We start from the raw sequence: 19228 nt of genomic DNA, 5'->3' as shown, positions 1-19228 counted from the left end.
TCTGGCTTACTTTAATATAATATCTTCAAGTTTCATGTGTTGTAGCAGGCCTTAGAATTTCATTACTTTTTAAAAGTAAATAATATCACATTGTATGTGTATAGCACATTTTGTTTACCTATCCATCTATCCATGGTCATTTAGTTGTTTTTACCTTGTGGCAGCTGTGAATAATGTTGTTATGAGCATTGTATAAATGGTCATAGGTATTTTTTGTTTTTAGCAGTAACAGAATAATTCCGGCATTTTTCTATTCTGAACATGAACCTAAAAGAGCCTTCCATTTCCTTCCCAGGATACCCCCATTTCTACCAACCCCTTTGCTCCAAGAGGCCAAATATTTTCTAGCAATTACCCTCTGGATGAGAGGGTCTGGATAGAGGGTCATTACTAGAAAAATAATAATGCCATTTCCAAATGTTACCACTGACTTTACCAAGAGAGCAATAGGTTGGGGAAGGACTGGGGAAAAAGTGGAGAAAGGCAAAGCAATTGTGAACTAATTTTTACTTCAAAATGTATTTTCAAAAGTAAGGTATAAATCTTTGGTGATGTGCTACCCAATGAAGTGTTAAAAATAGGCATGTTGAAGAATGTTTTCCCATTGAGGTGAAAGATAACATTTATTTCTTTAGCCATTGAGCTATCATTAGACATTTTCTTCCTGAAACATACACTCAAAGAGTTCAGGGACTTTCTGCTCCCTCTCCTCTCTCTAGGAGAGAACCCATAATAGGCACTCAATAAATATTTATGAAATAAGTGAGTAAAATGAATGATTAGAAGAAGCCCTTAGTCTTAAGCACTGTGCAAGATGCATGGAGTGTCAAATAACACCATCTCCGCCTACATAATGCTTAAAACTAGGTAGGGAATTAGAAACACACCATGAGATAGCTGTAAACAAACTGTAATGGATGTGCATAGGAAGGAAAGATTACCTCTTAGGGATGGTAAGGGAAGTTATGAAGTGAAGATGGTTAGTAGGAAAAGCTTTGAGCAATAGAAAATTGTATTATGTAACATGGGGACAATCAAAGTCATGGTGACAGCAAGCAGCATAACAATGAAGTATGGTTTTTAGAACTTTCATTCTGTTCAATAAACTTTAATTTTTTTTACTTAATTTAAAATTCACAGTATCTTTCATTTGCCCATCTCCAGGAGGAAATAATCATTCTTTATATTTCAGATAAGGAAATAAACACAGTAATTAACTGCTAAATCCTGGCTATAAGTCTAGGCTTTCAGAACTCATAATTGGTTATTCCAACAAATAGATTGCATTCTTATGTTTCATTGGCTTTTTTTGGGCTGACACATAAGATGTAAGTATAGGGGAGGAGAAAAAGAAAAAAAAAACCCAGAAAACTCTGCAAGGTTAAAGTACTGGAATAAATCAGGGGGTATTACTTTTTTTTTCTACATTTCCAAAGAACTTTACCATATTTTAAGTACAATTTCTTGTACAGAAGAATTATTTTACTAGTTCTTTTTAGATCCTAAAAATTTAAAAAAATTAAGTATAATTGTTCTTGGACAGAATATTGGGATAGAAGTTGTAGAGAATAATATAAAAACCTTGATCACTAATTGTTAATTTTATTACGATTCTTTCATGCCTTTCTTTATGTTTTTAAGTTTGACTACAAATGTATATTTATTAGCTCTGTTTTTAAAATAATTTGGATGAATATTTTGAACAAAGATCCTTGTTTAAAATATTATTCAACTGATATGTGTTCTAATGTTTTCTTGCCTATAAGAATCCTTGTTTTTTTGGAAAATAATTCATAATCAATTTAGGTGCAAAAAAATAAAACATATTTCTAACAAGAAGGATTATGAACTAATGAAAGAAAATACATGGCAAAGAGCGCTTTTATTTTTATGGATGGAAGAAGATATGAATTAAAAAGATGCTCCAGATGAGTATCAATGTTTATATTCTTCTGACAATGTGAGTTTGATGGACATCAGAAGGTTACTGATACAGTTTTAATGGTAGCATGAATCCCAGCAATAGGCCAGCTTTTATTTATGTTTATAATAATTTGATTTTTAAAGGAAGGCTACTATCAACACTACATTTAAAAAGCATTGACATTTCTCATGTTTTGTGATTAAAATGTTGATCTGTACCTTGAGTTGTCTGCATGGATTAAAAATCCAAGGTTCATATTTATTTCCAGCAACTATATGTATGAGAAAGAATCATAAAAGGAACAGAATTTAAAAATAATAGAGTTGAAAAAGGCCTAGAGATTGGTATCAACTCCTACTTTAGTTTGCCAACAGATGTGATGGTTTATTTTATGTGTCAACTTGGCTATGTTATCTATGATGCCTGACTGTCTGGTCAAACACTAGAATGGATGTTGCCATGAAGATGTTTATGGATGAGATTAGCATTTACAACTGTTGATACTGGGTAAAGCAGATTACCTGCTATAATAGGGGTAGGCCTCATCCAATCAGTTAAAGGCCCTCAGAGCAAACATTGACGTTTACTGAAGAAGCTATTCTACCTCAGGACTAAAACATACAACTCCTTCCCAGTTTTTGCCGCAAATTTCAGACTTACCAGCTCTCACAATCATATGAACCAATTTCTTAAAACAAACCTCTTTCTCTCTGTATATACTACTGGTTCTGTTTTACTGGAGAACTCTAACTAATACAGTGGCCAAACTAAAACCCAGATTAATTGTGTGATTTTTTCCTGATGTCATTTAGTAAATGATATCAGGACTTGTGAGAGAAAGATGAGGAAATTAGGTAATAAAATATTATTCAAAATATTGATTACAGGCCAAGAAAGAAATTTGGAACTATCAACTCTCAGCCTTGTCTTTCCTGGTAGATTACATGCTCACAATATTAATGGATAATGTTAGCATAAAATCCAACACATTTAAAAATCCCAGTATTCAAAGCAGATAAAAGAGAGAAGGAAGTTTTCTGTGCTTTCCCAAAAGACAGTGTGTGATTCTTTACAGAAAGAGTTTTCTTCTACATTTAAGGTGGTTCAATAATTATTTTACCCTCTTGAAAAAGAATAGTTTAAAAGGCTAGGACTGGCTAGGAAAGACAGGTAAACACAAATATCTTGTTATTTCAGTGAACATGCATACACTCTCTTGAAAGCTTCACTACAAATCTCTCAGTTTCTATCATCATCTTATAATGGAGAAAATGAGCCTTTGGAAAATAGAGAGTTTGCTTAATCTACTCAGAAAAAGAGCAACTAACTCTCAGATCTAACTTTTCCTTGTTTCCCTGCAATGATACCCTAAGAGTAACAACATTAGTCAGAAGGGTGTTTATTACAGGTCTCTTGACTAAGAATACTATGGAAAAAAATAAAATTGTCATTTTAATTAAAAGAATATGTGGGTTCTGTTGTGCTAACATGAATATTAAGATTCACTAGGGGGGAAAATACCAGTACATCTCATTCTCATTGCAAAAGATAACCCTACTATGTCTTCTTGAATATATGAACTGATTCTATAAGGAGAATGGAAAATTTGACCAAAATGATACAACATTATCTTTCTTCTCTCCATCTTTTCCACACTGTTCCCCAATTAATGGTGAATATTCTTTAGTCTTAGCATCCTTGTACAAAATAAGTAGGCTCTAGGGTTTAAAAATGCCAAATGGATTTGCTGAACTGAAATGATTATTCTCATGTTTCATCTCTCTCTCTCTCTCTCTCTCTCTCTCTCTCTCTCTCTCTCCAACCTTGATTTTTATTTCTCCAACCCAAGAATTTCCTTTGGGAAAAGAATTTATATACCACTGGATGTAAGAATAGGAGCACCTTTGTTTCATCTCCATTCTCTGGACTGCAAAGGCCCAACACACTTTAAAAAAAATTTTTTTTTTTTTTTAGTCTTAGATGAACACAAATCTTTATCTTATTTATTTATTTTTATGTAGTGCTGAGGATCTAAAGCATTGCCTCACGTGAGCTAGGCAAGTACTCTACCACTGAGCTACATCTAATCCATCTCTATATCTTCCCACTCAGGCCACCGGGCTTGTCTCGGAACATGAATAAGACTTGATCTCTCTCCTCTTTCTCATTGGAAAGTATGTGGACCCAGTTCTTTGGAGACTCAGTGAGAGATTTCTCCTGAGAGAGAAATATCTTTCTAGGCTGGAAAAAAAAAAAGAGAAAAGAAAAAAGGAAAATTCAGACAATCACATAGGTCACTTCAAATGGTGCCAGACACATTTCACCAAATGCTCCAGGCAGTCATTACAGCGTGCCATTGGGAGATGTGGTGGTTTTCTTCCTGCATCAGGCTTCAGTCTTGCCCTGAGTGCCATGAAACCAAGAGAGAGGCCAGAGGCAGCTTTCTCTGTAGAAATAACAGATCTCCCGCTATCTGGTGCAATGCTTCTTTACTACCAAATGTCTGAAGCAGGGTTCCAGGGATAAGTAGGAACCATCTAGAATTTACTGCCCTTCCCTGACACCACAGTTGTCAGCTATTCCAAGAATTAGGCAAATTGGTAAACAAAGACCACCATTTTGTATAAGCAGGGTTGTGGGCTCTTCCCGAGGAAATTCATATCCAGAAAGCTTACGGAAAGGAAGACTCTTCACTAAGAATGGAAAGTCCTGAGAATCAGTGTAAAACTCTGGCCCTCAGGAGACAGTTACACCCCCAAAGTATGCTAGGATTCTAGGTTCAACCCCAAGATTGTCATTCATACAAAAAGGACCGGGAAGTCACACCAGTGGACGGAGAAAGACCATGGACAGAGCAAGACCCTGGACAGACCGGCGGGGTGCATCAAGTTAAAAAATAAAATATAAAAGGCTAATAATAAGAAGCCAAGGAAAGCTGCAGAATGGCGAGGAAAGGCCGAGCCGCCGAGGAGGAGTGAGACTGGAGGAAAGAGTCAGGAGGGAGGGGAGAGCGAGGAGAGCTGAGCACGGACGTCAGGAACAAAAGCTCCGGCTGAGTCTGGCGGAGGCACCGAGGGAGCACGGGGTGTTTTGAATAATTATTAAAATTAGCATGTGTCTGCGCCATCCTGTGGGTGTGGCGCAGAGCGGAGTGTAAACTCTAGCGGGGCTCGAGCAAACATTGGATTAGCGGTAGCAGCCAGCCAGCCTGCCCGAGGAGTGCGGGGACCAGCTCGCGGCACGTCGACCAGCACGATGGCCACGTCTCAGGGGAAAAACGAGCTGAAATTCGCCGACTGGATGGCAACTCTGCCGGAGAGCATCCACAGCATCCCCCTCACCAATTTAGCCATCCCAGGTAGGCGCGCGGAGGCTGCTCGCCCAGCGCTGGGCGCCCGCTCTACCTGCCCCGCCCTGCTTTATCTGCCACTAAGTGGGAACTTGCTACGATGCCCGCGGGAGGGAAACTCGTCTTCAGGGGTGGGTCTCCGGCCAGGCGAGTGCATGCCGGGTGACCTCAGGCTTCCGGGCATTTTCCGAACCTCTGGGGACCGTGGCGCCAGGAGTCAAGGTGACTGCTTCCCCCCAGGGTTATTGAAGCAGGCTGTTTGCGCAGGACTGGGGTAGGAAAGAAGCCGGGCTTTAGGATGGCGCCTCGTGCCCCCCTCCCATGATTTTTCCCTGCAGATTTGGGGAGCACAGGGCGGTTTCTGAAGCTGAGGGGTGATAGTGCGCGGTGAGTAAGAGCTGGTGTCCGAGGGACTCTGCTCCCGCGAGTGGACCTGAGTCTATCCCTAGCAGGGAATGGAACAGATTTGGTAGATTCTCGGTTAAAACCTACACGAGTCATTAATATTCGTTCCCAGACTCCTTTAAAAAGACAAAGCGCTTCCCAAGAGTGATGAAAGTTCAGGGACAGGCGGCAGCGTGATCGCTGCCCTTGACAGAGAGCTGAAGGGGCGAGAAGCTTGCACCGTCTCCTGATCTGCGTGTACTCTGAGGACCTGGCCGAGTGGCCACCATCTGGAGTCTGGTCCAAGTGCACGTTAGCAACGTTAAGGCACTCGGATCAAGAAAGCAACCCCGTGCGATCCTGGCGTTTGCTGCTCCGGACAGAAACTGGGCATGGGGACCTGCGTGAGCCGGGGCGGAGGGGTGGGATTAATGCGCAAATGGTGGGAGAAAGGTGAGTGAGCCGAGTCCAAATAGCTTAGAAGGAAGGAAGCATGGGGGGGAAAAACGAAGAAAAGACGTGGGGTATCAAGAGGTTTCAGTATGGCGCGCGCGACTTGGACTAGAGCACTCGGCAGGTTTCTGGGTTGGGGGAGAGCGCGCAGCCGTCCCTAGCTCCAGTAGCCATTGAGGGTGGGTCTTTTCAGGACAGTTTACAAGGATGACAGCTGGGAACCCGGCCACACTTCCCTAGCAATTTGGCTATGCACATCGACTGAGGGAGCGCACACCTGATCCTTTCAGGACCTGGCTGGAGGGCAGTTTCCGGATAGGAGAGAACTGGGTTATTAAATTTAACCTTCTGGACTACCTCGTCTTGGTCTGCCCCATCCAGCGCCCTTCTCAGCCACTGATGGAAGACATAATATATAAAGAAAGAAAGGTGGGGGGCCAACCCAGGAAAAAAATGGGGGGGGGGAGACTTCTCCTGAAAACCCCAAGAAGATCCAACAAACAGTGCTGAACTTGATCAGTAACTCAAATCAAGGGTTGTTGGTAAAGTGGGTGTTTGGTGGCTATAAAAGACACTGGCTGCCCTGAGTGCCTTCTACAGAAAAGGTTGTCTCTTTTTGCCCTTCTTCAACACCTGTCTTCCCAAGGGCCTGGAGATCCCCAAGGGAAAGAATAACCCAGCTTCTCCACTCTGCACTTATTCGGCTACCTGGCTGAGCCTGGGGATTGCTCTTTTGAAGGAGATAGTAGAAAGTACACAACTTTGTTGGCAAAACTCCACTATCACTTACACAGGCATTCTTATCCCTTTTCTTCCTCTATTTTTATTTGAATTTTAGACAGTTACTTTCACTTGGTCTAACCTGAGTTTCTTTTTCTTTTTTTAATCCACACATAGTAGATAAGAAGGGCAAGGACTGAGATGGCAGGTTTTTGATAGGGTATTCTCCAGAGATTAAGGAAAATTAAAAGACTAAGTTGGTACAAATAGTAATGAGTGTTGATACCACATCTGAATCTACCTTACATTTCTGTAATACTGCACTTTTCATAGTCCTGGTATGTATTTCAACTCACATCCTCCCCCAAATCTGTGAAGTAGATAATACTGTATTATTATCTCCTTTTCCTAGATGGAAAAAAAAAAAAAACTGAGACAGTGTAGGCGAATGACATACAATCAGTTCAGTAAACTGACCCTTAAACTGGATGTTAAGGAAAATCTTCTAGGAATTTTGGAGGGAAATGCTTTATGATTTGTGTCTAGATGATTCAGCACCAACAGGTACTAACCAACATGAGTAGACTATGAACTAGGCATTAGCAAGAACAGGATAAATCTGCCAGGTGGGCAGGGAGGGGAAACTTGAGGTCTAAGAGTTTGATATTCTGGAGATCTTTGAGAAGAGACATAAAGATGATGGCATTGGAATGCCACAGGAGCTTCTACTGCTTTCCCAAACCCTGTTAGCATGATATTCAAAGTGAATCCACTGCAAAGTCTCCCATTTTCACCAAAGTACTTCTGAGAAATACACACATCAACACGTAACATATTTTACCAAATCTATACTCCTAAATACTCCCGTAACTCTGTATATATGGCATGTTTGGGTGTGTATGTGATATATCTATATCTATATATACATATGATATATTCATATTTATCTATATATATCACATAAACACACACACATATATATGACAGATCTCTCCCCCTCTCTGTCCCTCTCATTCTCTCTCCCTCCCTCCTCTTTCTCTATATATACATATATATATACACACAGATATACATATATATCACCAAGATTAAAAATAGGTTTAGTACTTTTCTGCATTACTCAACACTGAAAATTTTTGGAGGAATGAAGACATTCAAACTTAGATAGTCAGAGAAGACTAATTGGACACTATTAAACACTAATGGAATAATTGCTTTAAAATCATGCTAATAGCTTCCTGGCTGCTACATGTTTACTTGGCCAGTTGCTACAGCTTGAATTAAGCAATTATCTCCACCATTTAAAACCACGCCTGGTGCACCACACAAGTGTTTCTGTAGAGGAGAGCTGCTGCTCAGCTGTCCTCAAAGCTTCAGGTTTCTTAGGTGAAGCAGCAACAAAGTGGAGAACTGCCTAATTATGAGGCCACGTACTTGGGGCAGCTGACACAAATTACCCAGAAGTAGAGCAAAGAACAATCTTCATGTGTATGATCTTATCCACCATGTGTGCAGTTCTGGCATCTCTAAATGTTTCTCAAGTGTCTGCATCTTGAATGCTTTCAGTTCTCCCAATGCTGTTTTGCATTTAAATGGCTTCATGATTTTGTATTGATTGGGCTGAAGAATTAAGTTAGTCATTGATATTAGTAATTTTATTTTCATTTTTTTCCCAAGGTAATAATACTGCTAGAACACATACATTGTTATTCAAATTTCAGTTTTATTTATCATTTCTTTCTCTCTCTGATGAAACCAAACTAAGTTTTCACTCATCTATATTTATTAACAATGGTATTTGGCATTATGAATGATGATTCTTCTTACTGTAAGCAGGTAAGAAAAGATAAACAGAGATGGAAACAGGAAAATGAAGTATAAGTTCAGGTAAAGGTGAGTGATGAATATTTAGCATCTTTGAAGCAGAGTTCTAAATATACAATCATGGTGGCCTCAGAACCTTTGATGAGAGATGCAACACAGCAGCAGAATTGGCAATCTGAATCTGGGGCAGGGTGTCATTCTGTGCAAAATTTAAAAGATGGGGAAGGATTTAGCTCATGTAAAGGATGTGCTATACATTTTGGATAGATGATAAAAATCTCATATACACCATAGCAACAAACTGACCATGCAATAATTAAAAATTGGCCAAAATATAGTGGGGCTGGAACCTCAGAGAGAATTATGTTTTCTCGAACAGGCAGTTGTTGGTTATATTTTAGATAAGGAAAACAGAAAGGCTTTCTAAGTCAATGATTATACCTATGAATTTGTTCATTTCCTTTAGAAAATGCCAACTCCAATAAAAAAAAAATAACAGTTTTACTTAGGAAAACCAGACATTTAGCCAGCTCTGATTTGTGTGAATGGATGGGCATGCGTGTCTACTTTTGTTTATTTTTGTTTGTTTGTTTTATGCAGTCCTAGGGCTTAAACCAGGACCTCACACATGCTAGACAAGAGCTTTATCACTGAGCCATACTCTAGCCTTTATAACCACTCCTTGTTAGTTTTTAATTTCTTTCCTCACAATAATCCCTTCTTGTTGCCAGTGATTTTTGGATGTCTTCTTCCTGTTCTTTGTAATTTACTATTTCTATTTTAATTGGCATTAGACACTCTATAGAATGAAGGTTGGACTGGATCTAGTTGTATTCTAAGAAAAAGCAGGGTTTTTTTTCTATATTTTTAGTCAGTGCAGTGACTACAGTGATACCACAATCAAAGTGATAGGCAGTCAAAATGAAAGAAAGTTGTTTAGAATGAATAACCCTCCTGTGTTGCCTCTCTAATTCCTAGTTTAGTTTTCATTTTGCTAAGAAAAGAAAATGAAGAATATCCTGTATTTTATGACTTTTTAAAATTTATGTTTTAATTGACACGAATCGTAAATATTTATGGAATGCCACACAATGTTTTGATACCTGTTCAAATCACCTTGAACTATATATATATCTTCAAATGTCTATCATTTCTTTGTGGTAAAAGTATTCAAAATCCTTTCTTCTAGCTTTTTTGGAATACACTATACATTATTATTATTATCTGTAGTCACCCTGTTATGCAATAGAACACCAGAACATGCGGACATCTACCTATAACATAGTACCTGATAACCAACCTTTCCCCATCCCTTCTTCCTCCCTACTCTCCCTGAAGAATACCTGAAATAATTTGTTCCACTAGGATATTTTTCTTTATGATTTGAATTCAATCTCCAACTATCTCCACTATTTCAATCAATGTAAAGTGAAATATCATTTAGGAGGTATTCTTCTATGCACTCATGATTTTTTGCATACTCCATCAATAATCTTCTAATGCCTTGCTACTCAGAATTGGTCCAGGGACAAACAGCATTGGTGTACAAGGGAGCTTAGTAGAAATGCAGCAAGCATCTCAGATCCTACCCCTCAGATTCATCTAATTTTAATTTACATTTTACATTTTAACAAGATTCCTATCCCTCAGATTTATATACACATTTAAAGTCAGAGGAACAGTGTTTTATTAAATTTCTAAGGGTGACCTTTGTGTAAGTGGCAGAGCCAAACTTAAATATACATCTTTCTACTGGGTTCTTTCTGTTGTACCATCCATTTTATCTGTGAGCTTAAAGCCAGAACTCCATACTTGACTCAAGGCTAATGGCTCAGGCTGGGAACATTTCTGATAACTGACATTACAGTTCCTCATGCACCTTGAGCATAAATGTTATTTAATTGCTACTTAAGTGTTCAGATTAGATCACTCTGATAAATGTAAAACCTTTCCCTTCATTTCTTTAAAGTCCTGATGCTCATTGATATTGGCCATCAGCACCACTTAAAATGAGCCATCTGGTGATGCTAGTGGACACTAACACCAATTTAGCAAACTTCCCTATGTTGGTTCTTTGTCCATTTGGTTTCATTCTTTATTGTACACAGGTCCAGATATTGTTGTTATATCTACACATTGCAGGTTTATTCATTTTATGTGTAAGCTAGAACTTTTCAATATTGTTTTTCATTAAAAGTGGCATCATACATGCAAAATGTACTGATCATTGAGTCAGAAAACCATCAAAAGCAAAGGCAAATAGTAAATTGGTTTTTGATATAAAGAAATTATTAATCTTGCTTGTATTTGCAATCACTTCGATTATTTGAAACATGATTTACATGGAATAGAAATAGGTATAAATGTGGTTATAACTTACTTGTTTGAATTTCAGTTATTTGACATAATAAGTTTTCTAAAATAGTTAAAACACACACACAAGCACACACATACACAGCTCTAGAATTGCTAAAATGTATAACACAATGTTTATATGTTAAGGCTCATGCCCTATTTGCATATGAAAATTTATCATACCCGTATTTAGAGTTTTCTCTTATTTAATTCTAACCTTACCCAATCAGAACAGAAAGAGTAAATTACAAAGAGGAGAAAGAATGTTGGGTGCTTTATGGCAACAATAAAGGTAGGGAATATTTGTGAAGGAACACTAATGAAGACACACTGACACCAAAGGTAGTGTTCTCTAAGGTCTACCAGCTCAGCTGCAAAATCAAAGTCATAATAATTGTCCCTTTTAATTCATTCCAAATACTTCCTCAATGGATTTCCAAATAGTGTTAAAAAATCTTTGGATAGATTCTTGAGTATGTCTCTGAGCCAGCTCTTTGGTTGGAATGGATAAGCCAGTACTTTGGGCTGCCATGTTAATGTCTGCCATTTTCTTTCTTTCATTTGGGGGAAGTTTTATAGAGTTGTCACTGATGCTACTTTAATAGATAGAGAGAAATCTTGCTCCCATAGGCTTCAGCACAAGACATCACAGCCACTTGGGAGCTCACCAGAATTTGTGCTGTGTCTGCAGAGGTTCTATATTGAGAACATTAATGTCTAACAAGGGTCAAAGGCTTCCAGAGCTGCGTCCCCCACTGGGAAACTGCTGAGGCCAACTTCTACTACTCCTGACTCTGCCATGGCTGCTGAAGCCTGAGTTTCAGCACTGCTCAAACCTGCATGTCTTGTTGTTTTGTTGCTTTTGTTGTTACCCTCTGGACTTGGGACTCAGGTATGAGTTTAAGATGAGAGGGCAGAGGACAATATGTGGGATATTTTGTTCTATTCTCAGTGTTAGTTCACTGTGTGTGTGTATACACACACACACACACACACACACACACACACACGTGTGTGGGGGGGTGCATTTGTGTATCTACTTTCTGTTAAGGTAACTTCTTTTTTTCAGGGAGCTTTTGATTTCTCCTATAAGTAAACCTCTGGTGGATGCTACCTAATCATTCCTATATATATATGTCTAGAGTAGAAATACAAGAAAGATCTGTATTTTTTTCCAGTAAGCATCCTGGGACAATGTAAATATATCAGCCTATTACCATGTGCTAGCCAAATAATCTGACAGACTTAAAATGATCTCTAAGGGCTCCATTGAATTGAAGTACAGAGTAATTGATGTACTCTGACCCCATTGAGAAAAGAGAAAATCACACACACACACACACACACACACACACACACCACACACACACATCACACACACACACATATTTTAATTCTTGTTGCTTAAAGGGTTAAGCTCCATTTCCTGGAAAATTTGCCAATCCCCACCAGTCTGGATGCCCTTTAACCACTAGCATTAATTTTTGGAAAGCAGGGACCATGTCACCATGATGTGCGCTCAAAGATCTCTTAGACATAGTCATATGGAATTTAATCTACTCAAGTCTCAGAAGACTGCATACCAGAAAATTATCTAAATCATATATTCCAAAAAGGAAGGGAAAAAATCTACCATGGTTCAGAATTGCTGCCAAAAGCTTTATACAGCACCATATGTTTTTAATATGCTCTATTAAGAGGGGAGGATAGGTCAGGAAGAGAGGGGCTGAAGGAGATGGTGTAACACTCTGGAGAAGCATCCATGATTAGTCACCTCCGGAAATCAGGTACTGAAACAGATGGCCCTTGGGCTTGTTGGATGTGCTCTTGTTATGTTTCTATGTTTCATTGCAGATCCTGGTAGTGGACAGCTCTTATGACACATCATTTTAAATGCCAGCTAATGATATGTTTTACATAGAAGAATTCTTCTGGCGAGTTAATGTTTATGAAGCAATTATGTTATCCTTAGTCAACGTTAGAAATGATAATTTGGTTCCTTAATTCACTTAGGAAATTTTTATTTCATGAAAGAAAGTGGGCTAAGGTGAATGGTAATCTTAGCTGTCTGCTAAGCTTTCCTGGAGGCCCCTTCTGGCATTTGGTGATGAAGAGGAAAATGCACTTCCCAGAATCCTGATAGACAAATGGGAACATGCTTCAGTGCACACCTCAGGCCAGACACCCCTGTTGCCATGTGGTGGACTAAGAGGTTTGGAGCTGCCTTAGGCAGAGTAACCTCTAAGCTCACTGACCTGCCTTGAATTTTTCTCAAGATAAAAGGTGGTCAGGGAGGTGTAAAGATACTAATATAATGGAAGGGTGCAGAACGTGAAGTTTTGAATAGCCCTAACAACCCCCTCACATCCTCATTTCTCTTTTTATCAGGTCAAATTCCTTTTATCAACATTTTATTTGCCCCCTTGAAAATGTCCTTAACTTTCTCATCTCACTTTTTCCTATTCTCTTTACCTGGAAAAACCTAGATCAATTAAACTCAAACTTGTACCTATTAAAATCTGAGAAAAATTCAGTGGATAAATGTTGCTGGAGAAAAAATCACACAGACTAGATGACAGGATTCACTAGAAATTTCTGAACATGAATTTTAAATGGGCATTCAGCACTGCCAGAGACTCTTGATTACACTTACCAAGTAACTTCATTTTCCTTGTCTCTGAGATGACAGTTTCATAGCTATTCTTATTTCTCAAATCAACATCTACTGCCCACCTGATTTAAGCTGCTTATCTCACCTCTTATTTAGTAAAAAAAAATTTAGATGCTAACAAGTAAGAACTTTCTCACCACTGAAACCGCTAGTCCACCTGCGCCTATTTTTGTGAAAGTTGGATTTCATTTAGATACGTGGAAGATGTGGATCTGCTCCCAACAAAATCCAGCTTCTTCTCTTGTGCTACAGATCCTATCCACTCAAATCTCCTCAAAGTTTACTCTTGAATTATCCACTCTCTACTGAGTGGTCTTTTCCCTTTACCTCTCTGGGATCACTCAATCAGCACACAAACATGTTAATAGTACCCTCTTTGGGGGGAAGTCCTCTTTGATAACACATCTGCCTCTCTATATGTCATACTATTTCTCTGATACATGTAAAAATATCCTTTCTGTCTTTAGATTGTTTTTTCTCTTCTTCTCCTTAGCCCATTCAAATCTTATTATTTCTTCACCACAGCACTAAAATTGTTCCTATCAGAGTTATGAATGATCATATTTTGTCCAAGCTAAAGACTGTATTATCCTATTTGACTTCTCAGCAGCATTTGATGTGGCCCACCTCATGCCACTTCTTGAAACATATTCCTCCTTTGGTATTTTACCCAACTTTAACTTTTCTCTGTGTGTGTGTGGTTAAAACACACAACATGTTATTTACCCTCTTACCAAATCTTTAACTGTGCAATATAATATTTGCTAGCTCAAAGTGCAATATGGATACATAGAACTTTTTCAGTTCACACAAATGAAACATTATACCCATTGGACAGAAACTCCCCATTTCATCGGTTGTTACCAGTCTCTAGTAACCACCATTCTACTCTGTGCCTTTAAGAGGTTGACTACATACATCATATTAGTGAAATCATGAATGTTTTTGTCCTCCTGTAGCTGGTTTATTTCTCTTATCATAATTTTCTCAATGTTCATCTAAGTTGTAGCATATGACAATATCCTTTTTTATGGTGGAATTATCATCTGTTTGTATGAATGTGCCATATTTTCTTTATTTATTCATCCATTGATGAACATTTAAGTTGTGAACAGTGCAATGAGCATTGGGTGTAAATCTTGATTCAAGATCCTGATACCAATTCTATTGGAAAAATACCCCAAAGTGGGTCTGCTAGGTAAGTATAGCTCTCTTTCTAATTTTTAAAGGAACCTCCATACTGTTTTCTATACAGGCTACATCATTTTGTATTCTCATCAATAGTGTCCAATGATTCCAATTTCTCCACATTTTCAGCAACTTGATATTTTCTGCAATTTTCATAAAATTTGGTAGCCATTCTAACAGGTGTGAGGCAATGTCCAACTGAGGATTTGCTTTCCCTTTTCCTGGTGGTTAGATGTTGAGCACCTCTTTATATGCCACTTGGCCATTTTATGAGACATTGTAAATCTATCCTTTTTGCTCTCTTTTTAATCTGGTTGTATGGTTTTGTTGCTATTGAATCATAGGAATTCCATATATATTTTGACATTAACCCTTTATCAAATAAATGATTTGCAAATATTTTCTCCCATTCTATGGGATGTCCCTTCACTCTGTTGATAGTTCCCTTTGCTGCACAGAAGCTTTTTAGTAAGATACAGTCTCATTTGACTATTTTTGCTTTTAGTGCTTCAGCTTTTGGTATCATATCAAAAAAAATATCACCAAGCATATTTTCGTGAAGATTTTAGCCTATGTTTTCTTCTGGAAGTTTTAGAGTTTCAGGTCTTACGTTTACATCTTTAATTATTTTCATTTGATTTTTGTGTATGGTGTAAGACAAAGGTCCAATTTCATTCTTTCACATGGATGTCCAGTTTTTCAAACATCGCTTGTTGAAGACACTGTTCTTTCCTTATTGCTATTGTGTATTCCTGAGTTGCATGTCTAAGATAAGTTGACAATACATTTGTGAATTTATTTTTGGCTATTAGGTTGCGCTGGTTTATATGACTAATTTTATGCCAGTTTTATATTATTTTGATGTCTGTGTTCTGTAGTATAGTTTGAAATAAAAAAATGTGAGGCCTCCAGCTTTGTTCTTCTATCTCAAGATTGTGTCCTTTCAAGTCCTAGGTGGTTCCAAATGAATTTAGGATTGCTTTTTCTATTTCTGCAAAAGATGCCTTGGGAATTTGAAGGGGATTGCATTGCATCTACAGATTGCTTTGGGTAGTATGAACCTTTGAGTGATAGTAAGTCTTCCAATCCAAGAAAACATCACGATGGGTTTCATTTGCTTGTATCTTTTAATTGCTTTGTGCAGTGTTATGTAATTTTCAGCTTATAAATCTCTTCGCCTACTTGGCTAAGTTTTTTTCCTAAATAATACATTCTTTTGGATGATATTAGAAGTGTGATTGTTCTTAATTTTTCTTTTGAATTGTTCATTGTGAGTGCATAGAAACACAAGTAATTTTTGTACATTGATTAGGAATCCTGCAACTTTATTCAATGTATTTGCTAATCATAAGAGGTTTAATTTGGGGATCTTTGGGTTTTCTACATATAAGATCATATTCTTTACAAACAGATATGATTTTACTTCTCCCTCTTTCATTTGGCTGCCTTTAATTTCTATTTTCTTCCCTAATTGCTCTGGCTAGGAAATATAGTAGTATGTTGAATAGGAGCAGTAAGAATGGACACCCTTAGCTTGTACCTGATATCAAAGGACAAAGCTTTCAGATTTTGACATTGAATATGGCTATAGCCTAGTCGTATATGGCCTTTACTGTGTTGGGGTACATTTCTTATATACCTAGTTTGTTGAAAATTGTGATCATAAGAAGATGTTGAGGTTTGTCAAATACTTTTTCTGCATCTATCGATATGATCACAAGATGTTTATTCTTTGTTATGTTAATGTGATGTATCACATGAATAGTTTTTTATATGTTGAACCATTCTTGCTTCTCAGGGATAAATCACACTCAATCATCATGTATTCTTTTAATGTGCTGTTTGGTTTGTTAGGATTTGTTGAGGATTTTTACATCAGTGTTCATTAGGGATATGGATCTGAAGTTTTCTTGTAGCATTTTTGTTTGCCTTTGATATTAAGGTAATGCTGGCCTCATAAAATGAGTTTGGAAGCATTCACTTATTGAATTTTTTTGGATGAGTTTGAGAAGGATTGGCATTAATACTAATTAAATATTTGGTAGATTTCTCCTGTGAAGCCTTGGGATTCTGAGCTTTTATTTGTTGAGAGGTTTTTACTGAATCAATCCTTTTACTTTTGTTATAGGACTATTTAGATATTTTTTTATTTCTTCATGATTTAATCTGGATAGGTCACACAATATTAATAATTTATATATTTCTTATAGGTTATCTCAATTGTTGGCAAATAATTGTTCATAGTAGTCTCTTAGGATCCCTTGTATTTCTGTGGCTTTACTTGTAATGTCTTCTCTTTCATTTAAAATTCTGTTAAGTCCTCTGGTTTTTTTTTTTTTTTTGGTCTTGGTGTTTTTAAATGTTTGCTAATTTTATGTTTCAAAGAATTAAGTCTTATTTTTTATGATTTTTTTCTATTCTCTATTTTATTTGTTTCTGCTTTTATCTTTATTATTTCCTTCCTTCTACTAACAAGGAGTATAGTTTGTTCTTTTTCTAGTTCCTTGAAGTGTATGATTAGATCATTGAAATTTCTTCTCCAGTTTTTTCTCTTTCTTTCTCTCATTTTTCTCTTTTTGTGATAGGGGGAGAAAGAGGAAGCGTACTGGGGATTGAACCAGGGATACTTTACTTCTAAGCTACATCCCAGCTCATTTTATCTTATTTTATTTTGAGACAGGTTCTTGCTAAGTTGACCAGGCTGACCTTGAACTAATAATCCTCCTGCCTCAGGCTCCCGAGTTGCTGGTGTTACAGGCATGTGCCACCATGCCTAGTTTTTCATGTAGGCGTTTGTCTTTATAAGATTTCTTCTTTGTACTGCTTTTGTTGCATCCTGTAAGTTTTGTGTCTTCATTCTTTTTTTTTTTTCTTTTTCTCAAGGTAATCTCTATATTCTCTGTTGATTTCATCTTCCTATTGGTTTCTTTCTTCCCATTGGTTGTTTAACATGTGTTTAATTTCCACGTATTTGTTCCAGTTTTCCTTCTTCCATTGTTTACTAGTTTCATTCCATTGTGGTCAGAGAAGAAATTTGTTATGATTTTCATTTTAAAATTGCTAATTTTAAATCAGAAATACTACCAAATTTGAAACGTGTTTAGTTCCAACACAACCTTCAAAAAGTTTCAGATTTCAGAGCATTTCAGAATTTGGATTTTTCAGATTAGAGATGCTCAGTCAATAATATATAGGCAAATATTCCGACATCCAAAAAACTATGACATCTGAATATTTCTAGTCCCAAAGCATTTTGGATAAGAGACATTTACCTGGTACTGTTACTGTGTGGAATTTCTCCCTTTAGTTCTGTTATTGTTTGCTTCATCTACTTGTGCACTCTGATATTAGGTACACATATATTTGTAATTGTGTCCTCCTCGTTATTTGGCACTTTTATGATTTTTAACATTTCTCTTTGTCTTTTGTGACAATTTTTGACTTAAAGTCTGCTTGGTTTGATATATATATGACCATTCCTACTTTGTTTTTGCTTACTGTTTGCCTGGACTATCTTTTCTCAGTGTTTAACTTTCAGAATGAGTGTTCATAAATCTAAAGTGTGTCTCTTGTATACAGCATGTAGTTGGAGCATATATTTTCATTCAACCTCTCTGTCCTTTGATTGAGGACTTTAGTTCTTTTATGATTAAAGTAATTTCTTAGAGAGAAAAGCCTAAGTATTACCATTTTGTTAACTGCTTTCTTTCTGTTCTATAGCTTTTTTGTCCCTCTTTTATCATTCGTGTTTTGTTGATTTTTGTTGTTGTGACATAGTTTGGCTCCTTTCTCATTTTCGTTACTTCTTCTCCTTCTCCTTCATGTGTGTAACATCAATAGATGCTTTATTCACAGTTACCATGTTTACATGAAACATCTTATAGTTTTAACACTACTTAGCCCCATACAAAAATTCTATGATTTTTATTTCCCCTCTACCTATAAACTTTGTTATTAATGTTCCAGATTTTGTATCCATTAACATATTTTACAGTCACAGTATCTATATTTTTGTCTTTTAATTCCTATACATGATTAAAAAGTGATTTACATACCAACATCATGATTGCAGTACTCTGTGTTTTTCTATATATTTTCCTTTACCAGTGAGCTGTATATCTGCATACAATTTCATGCTGCTGTCTAGCATGTTTTCATTTTAACTTGAAGGATTACCTTTACCATTTCTTGTAAGGCAGATCCAATGGTGATGAACTCTCTAAGCTTTTGTTTGGGAAAATATTAAAGTCTCTGTCATTTTTTGAAGAACAGATATGCCAGTTATAGTATTCTTGGTTGACCATTATCACCCCATTGTATGGCTGGCAAGTTTTCCACTGAGGAATCCACTGATAGTTTT

The 19228-nt window shown here is 37.2% G+C and overlaps 1 protein-coding gene across 1 annotated transcript in view; it reads left to right on the top strand.

The window, feature by feature from the left end:
- Window positions 1-4983: 4983 nt before the first annotated feature.
- Window positions 4984-19228, top strand: part of PLCXD3 (phosphatidylinositol specific phospholipase C X domain containing 3) — a 143047-nt gene continuing 128802 nt past the window's right edge. The window contains exon 1 of the mRNA XM_081296435.1: window positions 4984-5282. Coding sequence (XP_081152561.1) covers window positions 5180-5282 — 103 coding nt within the window. The 5' untranslated portion in view covers window positions 4984-5179. The remainder of the gene's footprint in view (window positions 5283-19228) is intronic.

Source organism: Spermophilus citellus, assembly GCF_964194105.1.
Source record: "Spermophilus citellus genome assembly, chromosome: 1".
Taxonomy (NCBI): Eukaryota; Metazoa; Chordata; class Mammalia; order Rodentia; family Sciuridae; genus Spermophilus; species Spermophilus citellus.
This window is presented reverse-complemented; position numbering and strand designations above follow the sequence as displayed.